The sequence below is a fragment of the Condylostylus longicornis genome, unplaced genomic scaffold, assembly GCF_029603195.1.
Source record: "Condylostylus longicornis isolate FDR11 unplaced genomic scaffold, ASM2960319v2 ptg000001l, whole genome shotgun sequence".
In the NCBI taxonomy this organism is placed as follows: domain Eukaryota; kingdom Metazoa; phylum Arthropoda; class Insecta; order Diptera; family Dolichopodidae; genus Condylostylus; species Condylostylus longicornis.
In genome coordinates this window covers 8,329,278-8,337,030 of record NW_026577970.1, presented here as the reverse complement: position 1 = coordinate 8,337,030, position 7,753 = coordinate 8,329,278, and the positions used below count along the sequence as shown (strand labels likewise).

Here is a 7,753-nt window from a genome sequence, read left to right as displayed (position 1 = left end):
TTCTGGCACTTACTACAATAAATCATTTGTGAAAATTTGGTGAACTTAGCTCAATTAGTTTTTGAGTTATCGTTCGGACGGACGGACGGACGGACGGACGGACGGACGGACAGACAAAGCTAAATCAACTCAGAATTTGACGCTGATCAAAAACATACACTTGAGTCTATATCTAACACCGTTATTTCTTAGCGTTACAAACGGTAAGGCAAATTTAGTATACCCTTCGAACATACGTTCGTACGGGTATAAACAGTAAAACATTCGAAGAGAATCTAAGAATTGGAATTAAGTATTGTCTTCCAATTTAAGGCGCAAAAAGTTATTTATACTCTCAATCTAGATTTTATAGATCTATATTAACTAAAATGACTTAGAAATGCAAAGTATATTAATACCAAGTTATTGAAGGATTAACTATTAAAAAATAATTGTAAGACATAATTAAATGTCAAAAGCTCGTCACAAAATAATGGCACGTGAATTAAAACAGAAATAACAGACCAAATTTGGGTAAACAAATCTTCTTTTGAGATTGCATTAACTCTGTTTGATAAAAATGACAGTTACGATAGAAATGCGATAGAATAGAGTTTAACACCAATTTCAAAAATTTGAACCAATTTCAAAAATACATCTGATTTCTTTTAATGTGGACCTATAGTAATAACCGTGTAATTAGGTTTAAATGAAAGGAAAATCTTTGTAAAATCTTCTCCTATAAGAGACCATGTTTAATTTACAAATAATGACGCAATTAATTTTAATTACAATTAAATTAAAGTGAGCTATAATAATATAAATCGTGGTTAAATTCGATATTTAACACCGTTTATATTATACATACGTTTAAAATTCTTCCTGTAATTCTAAATAAACCTGTACAAACAACTCATAAGTTCATATAAGTTAAGTATAAAGCCGTTTAATATATTGAAATTCATCAATAATTAAATATTAACGAATTATACCCAAATTATATGCTTACGTATTAAATTAGAAGAGTGAAAGGTACTTTAGCAGCCAATCACTCTAAGTTTATATATAATTCAATTAGAGAACAGAACTGTGACAAACTAAGCGCTCTTCTTATCATATCTTTGAATAAAATTCGGACCTATTCAGATCATGGAATAAAAATCGACAATGTATTTTATTAGTAAATTAAAAATATATTTTATTTCCTTACAAAATTATTAAATTTACAAAAATTAAAAAAAAAATATGAAAACATTATTGAATATTTTTTGTTGTCACCAAAATAACATTTACAAATTTAGTGTAAAAATTCGAAATTTTATGCAAAAATATTGGCACTTTTTTTTTTTTTTGTATTTTTTATATTTTTATAACTAATATTAATTTTACTGCATTTTCTCTATACACAATTCTATTAAATTTTGATGACTCTTTGGGATTGTATAAAATGTTTATGAAAAATTAAAAATTAAATTATATTAAAAATATTATTAAATTGAGCTTCCATGTATGTTTGTATGTATTAATTTTTGTACTAATAATATAGTCCACCATAGCTACCATAACCTCCACCTCTCCAATATGGGCTATAATTATTTCCTATACCTGAATATGTACTATAATATGGATAACCATTATAATTGCTATATCCAGAATATCCTAAAATTATAAAATTCAAAAAAAAAAAACAAAGAAAGAAGAAAATTAAAATTTTCACCATTATACAAAAATTTAACATAAGGTCATAGTTATTAAACATTTATACTATTTTAATATGCATAATTTTACATTTATATTCTATTCAAATTATATTTCAATAATATATGAATTTTTTATATAATTTGAATTAAAATATATAATATTTATTTAATACATATACAAAATATATAAACGTATATACCTAAACCTGCAACTCTATATGGATTATAATAACCTAAACCACCATATCTTCCTCCATAGCCACCATATCCTCCACCATAACCGCCACCATATCCACCATAACCTCCATAAATTCCATCATAACCAAGACCAGTACCAAGATTATAATTTGAATAACTTATTGCTGATGGATATCCACCATAACCTCCATAACCACCATATCCACCATATCCACCATAACCACCACCATATCCTCCATATCCACCATAATATCTATTATATCCTAAATTATTATTATAGAGTGCATCATTACCATATCCTGTACCAACTCCACTATAATAACTATGAATATAACGTTTATCTTGTTTTTTATCATTAAATGATGATGATGATGACGATGGTGATAATGGTACTTGTACTGATGATGCTGGTGATTGATCAATATTATTATTTAATGAACGTTTTTCCGTTTCAGCAGTTACAAACGCAATTATTATACATAAAATATAAATTACCTAAAAATGAAAATATTGTAAATATGATTGTGCATATCTTATGTATAACATACATAGGTTTGTATGTAGATATATTATGAATATTTATTAAGTAAATAAACTAAATATTTAGTCAACATATTGTTATAGTAAATAAATTTTAATATATTACTTAAAATATATACTATTATACTATTGTATTATATAGGTTCTATATAGATACATACACGATTACATAAGAATGTTTAATTAAAATTTCTAAACTCACATCATGTAGAAAAAATTCATGAAAAGGATAACAATTCATTAAATAGGGATTTTGACTTAAAAATAATTAATAACAATGTGCATATACTATGTACATATATTCTTTTTGTATAATGTCAGAAGTTTAATTAATCTAATAAGTGAGAAGAAAATTGCGGAAAATTGAAATTCTGTTAAATTCAAGACGTGGTAACTCAAACACCCCCGAAACTTTCAAAAATTATAAAATGATTTCTTTTCTGTCAAAGATTGATGCTATTTTAATTGAAACAACTGATTCGAGTAACAACCGTATAACTCGCAATAAGATTATTTTAAATATTTCGAAAGCTGATAAAACTAGAATATGAAATTTGGCAGTCATTTCAACCCATGTTCATGTGCTCAATTATGGCTCAAATATTACTTAGAAGCTTTAAACGAATGGTTTCGAACAAGTTCCATACAAGTCTTGAAGCTAGTTTTAAGTGTATATTTTAAAAACTAATTCAAGTAAATGCATGAAGTTTGATGAGAAAGTGCCGAATTATATTGACTCCACACTATGCTATTAACCAGTCTGCTAAGGTGGACTGAATTGCTTTTAATTGTTTTTATACAGATTTTCAAAATCCTTATAGAGAAAATTGTATGAAACTTGACATATTGATGAATTTCTTTTATTTCATACATATACGTAATATGCTGTCCTAAATCTCAAATTTAGTATTTTCCTTCTGAATTTTAATATTTTCTAGAGATTTTGAATTTTCAGCTGCATGCAGAAATTTACAATTAAGCAATTATTGATATAACACTTATTCACTTTTAAGGTTCAATAATTTTGTATGATACACAAATGCATCAAACTAAACATTTGGAAGAATTTGAAATAAAGATTTTCAAAAAGCAATAATATACTAATGCTCTTATTAACTTCATTTATAAGAATATCATTGTTAAAGCATAACCATAACATTATAGAAAATGAATTTTATTGAAATTATAATCAAATTTTCCATAGGGTATGGCAATGATTTTAATCATTTCTAAAAAAATATTTGCATAATAATCTTTTATAATAATTTTACTAAAATTTTGAATTAAAAATTTACTAATTTATTCTTAAATAAACATAGACTTAATTATTATTATTATTATTATTATTATTATTATTAAATTCATTATAATTATTACAAAATTAATACAAATAATAATTAAGTTGCAGATTTAACTACTGTATTTAACGTTTTTAATTAGATAATAATAATTATAAATAATAATGTTGATTATTTGTTTTAAATATACAAAAATAATACACATAAGTATTACATAATGATAAGTAAATAATTATGTATACATTATATATATGCATTTATATGCATAGATTAACAATAATATGCTCCAAAAATTTTAATAGTAAATTTAAAATTATTTGATGAAAAAATTAAAATAAATAATTAAAATTAATTTTATGATGTTGCATATTAGGGAACATGTAGAACTATAGTACAGTGGAGAGAATTTTTTTATTTTAATAAATTAACTGCTATATAAAGTACAAATCGCACCTTCAGAATAATTTCGCAACATCTCTAAATTTATAATTTTGCGTAAATTTAATTTAAAAATACGCTATTTTTATATAGAAAAATGTAAGACCGTAAAATTTTGAATTTTTGCAGTTTAAATCTTAATTTCTTTTCATAAAATTGGTATAAATCGAAATTTTGCTGTAACTAGTTTGAAAAATTCCTGTACTATTTAACTTCCTGTACTACCTGTAAATATAATGGTATGAATTTAAATATGAAACACATTCTAAAAAAAATTCCGAAAACTGAACTCAGAAAATTTTGAATACAAGCGATTTAAGGCAAAATATCGAGAAATATTTTGCACTTTCAATTAAAAATTTTGAATTGTTGCGGTACGGTGCTAAATATTTTTAATAATTTTCGAAAACTTTAAAAAATTGGCAATAGAATTTATTAGAATCAAGAACTAATAGAATTTATTAGAATCTATATAAATAAATTTTTTATAATAGAACAAAAAATTTAATTTGATATTATTAATTTATCTTTTACTCATCATTTTAATTAACAAATGGTTTGAACAAAAATTTTGTATGATAGACAAATAAAGAGCCAATATTTTACAAAAATTTCCATTGCTATTACATATCAAAAACTTATTGACTGCAAAATACTCATTTGTAAACATATCATATTTGCATATAGCATGAAGTTTTAAATATTGTAAAAGAATTTATAAGGCATTTTATATAACTTTTGCAATCTGACTCATCGCTCATTTGGAGTTCATGGTTCAATTATATAACTAATATATTAATAATAATCAGAAATATCAAAATAATTTTGAATAATCTTAATATTTAAATCCCAAAAAAAGCAATCGCTTTAATTCAAAGTTAAAATAACTTCAACTTAAGATTGACAATAAAGTTTTAAATGTTATCCTATATCAATGTTTTCAAAAGTCATTGGGTCCTTTGGGCAATTGACTATTTCTGGCGGAGTTTTTTTTTAATTTTTATGTGATAATATCACACAATCGTAAGTTTCAATTATTTTATAATATTAATTTATCATATTAAAATTAATAAAGTTTATAGTGTATATAAAAAGGTGTACTATAGGTACAAAATTAAATATGTATGCGGGCAATTAATTTGAAAAAATGAAAAGGAAATTTCGTTTTGAGCTGTTCTACACGAATATTCTTTTAGGTATATTACACTTATTACTATATTAGAATATAATTAGAATTTAAAGTTCTTAATTTATAGCATTATTATAAAAAGTCAATAAAATATTAATTTCACTTTCTTTTCTAATTCAAATTTTAAATTTCATTTATTTCATACTCATGAAAGTTATAGAGCCCGTATAAAGCACTTAAGAATTATTTTTAAAAAACAAATTTTGTTTTGTCTTCACTTTCATGAAATTTAATTACAATTTTATTAAATTCAAATTTTTCAATTCAGAATTTATACCACTGAAATTTAATTTTATAATATTAGAGTCTTAGATTTTTGAATAATTTTTGTTTAAGAGGAACCTAATTATGTTGAGACAAGATTTTATAATATTTTTATGTACATATTAGTATTATTATATTATCAGTATACTGTCATATATACTATTATATTTTAATAAAAATACCAAAATAACAAGTGTTATATTGCTAAAAAAATTTTCAATTATTTTTTAATAAATAAAAATTCTAATGTTTCCTCACAAAATTTAAATTAAAAAAATATATCAAAAATTTTATAAATAACTGTTATACGACTTATAGTATTGTCAAGAATCCTTTGACAATCTTAGAATCCTTTTGAAATTTGAAAATTAGAATTGAATCGTGTATGATATTTTTATAACAGTGTTAATTTGTTTTATTCCTTTAACTTTTATACAAATATTTTAATATTAATAATTTTGTTATAATAAATTTTAAAAATTCTTACAAGACACTTCATTTTTCTTATTCTTTATTCACTTTTTATTCTTTAGTCTTAATGAAATTTTTATTTTTGTATTTTAATTTTTTTTTTCTATAAATCTTTTTTATTAAAAGTTCTAAGCGTTTTTCTTTTTTTAATTCTTAGATGCTTTAAGACTATTCGATAACTAATGTTAATCGGTTGTGATTTACACGTTTTTATACATTTTGAATTTTTCTATGTTGCTTCTTATTATTATTATTATTTTTTTTTTGCAGCAAATTAATATTAACCTTAAAAAGAATATAGTTGTATTATAGTTAATAAGAAAAATATAACAAAAAGCAAAAATAAAACGGGTAGCATAACTATTATATGGATTTTGTTATTGCTATACCATAGGTATACATATAGGTACTAAACATTAGAGACATATTTTGTTTATTTAATTTTTATGTTACTAAATTGTTATACTTACCTTACCACCCTAAAAAAACGTGGTAGCAATATAGTAATAGTAAAAACAGTAGGTAAAAAATAATAAGAAAATCTTAAAGAAAATACAAAAATATACAAAAATCATAAATGTAAAAAACTTGAATAACAATGAATTGTACTTAAAAAACAAAATTATAAAAAACTGATAGCAAAGCAAGTAAATAGCACTATGTGTGTCAGAGTAGGCACATATGAAATGGCATAATGTCACAATTAAAAAAAAATGTTGTATATATGGCACTGGAATGTAAGTATATAATACTATTCACATATATAAGTAAATAAACTTCACATATTATAAGTAAATAAACAATATGAAATAAATACAATTGTAATATTTACACATTTTTGGAGCGTATATACAAAAAAAAAACAAAGAATTGAAAATTCAATGATTATGTCAAAAAAATTTGTAAATAATTTGTTATGTACACATATATTACACGCATATATGTATGTAAATATACTATATATACATATACAAAATTGTGTGATATTTTGCAAAAATTTATAAAAAATTTATACCCTTCCTTTACCAAAACAAAAACGTAAAGTAAAAACCCTTCTAATAGATTTGCCAATGCTATATGCTTGTTAAAATAATGACATAATTTTTTTAAATGTTTTAGTATACAAGTATAATTATATGAGAACTCAATATACCACAATATATTACAAATGTCATTAAGAATGTTCACATATGATAGATTCGAATAACAAAACATAACAATAAAATTTTTTTTTTAAGTAAATTATTGTCTAAATTCACACATTAGTCATAATTTAAAAACTGATATAATGAATGTGAATAAGTATATATATGTATAATAATATGAGTATAACATTATATATATAATATATCTATTTTATAAAGAGTATAACACTTATCTATATCTATGCAATTTGGTACAAATTTTTTGTTTTGATTTCATTACTCTTAAAACGGCGAAAAATATACCGTTTTAATAAATCGAAGCCGCACTTCGAATCTGCAAAATTTAACAATTGCAAAAATTTAAACTTCAATTGTTAAATAAAATGCAACAAGAAAAAAATTTTTGAAAAAGAAGGTCACAAAATTAATAATGATGGTACTGTCAAGATAATAGAAGAAAGAAAGTAACAGTAACATTAATAAAAAATAAACTAATATGCCTATTATATTGTGCAGTGCAGGGCAATAGTA

At 22.7% G+C, this 7,753-nt stretch overlaps 1 protein-coding gene across 2 annotated transcripts; it reads right to left on the bottom strand.

The window, feature by feature from the left end:
- Positions 1 to 1,160: 1,160 nt before the first annotated feature.
- On the bottom strand, positions 1,161 to 6,240 carry LOC129618106 (shematrin-like protein 2). 2 transcript variants are annotated; one of them, XM_055532991.1, is made up of 3 exons: positions 6,094 to 6,240; positions 1,880 to 2,372; positions 1,161 to 1,638 (listed from the first exon to the last, which is right to left on the bottom strand). In XM_055532991.1, the coding sequence occupies exons 1-3, from the start codon at positions 6,103 to 6,105 to the stop codon at positions 1,514 to 1,516; spliced, it is 630 nt and encodes a 209-aa protein (XP_055388966.1). In that variant the 5' UTR covers positions 6,106 to 6,240; the 3' UTR covers positions 1,161 to 1,513. The 2 variants fall into 2 exon arrangements, with proteins under 2 accessions (XP_055388966.1, XP_055389009.1); XM_055533034.1 differs by having other exon boundaries at positions 1,913 to 2,372.
- Positions 6,241 to 7,753: the final 1,513 nt, after the last annotated feature.

Excerpts from the sequence above, each read along its gene's own strand:
- LOC129618106 (XM_055532991.1), bottom strand. Across the intron at positions 1,639-1,879 it reads ATATAGAGTTGCAGGTTTAG|GATATTCTGGATATAGCAAT; the intron begins GTATATACGTTT and ends TTATAATTTTAG.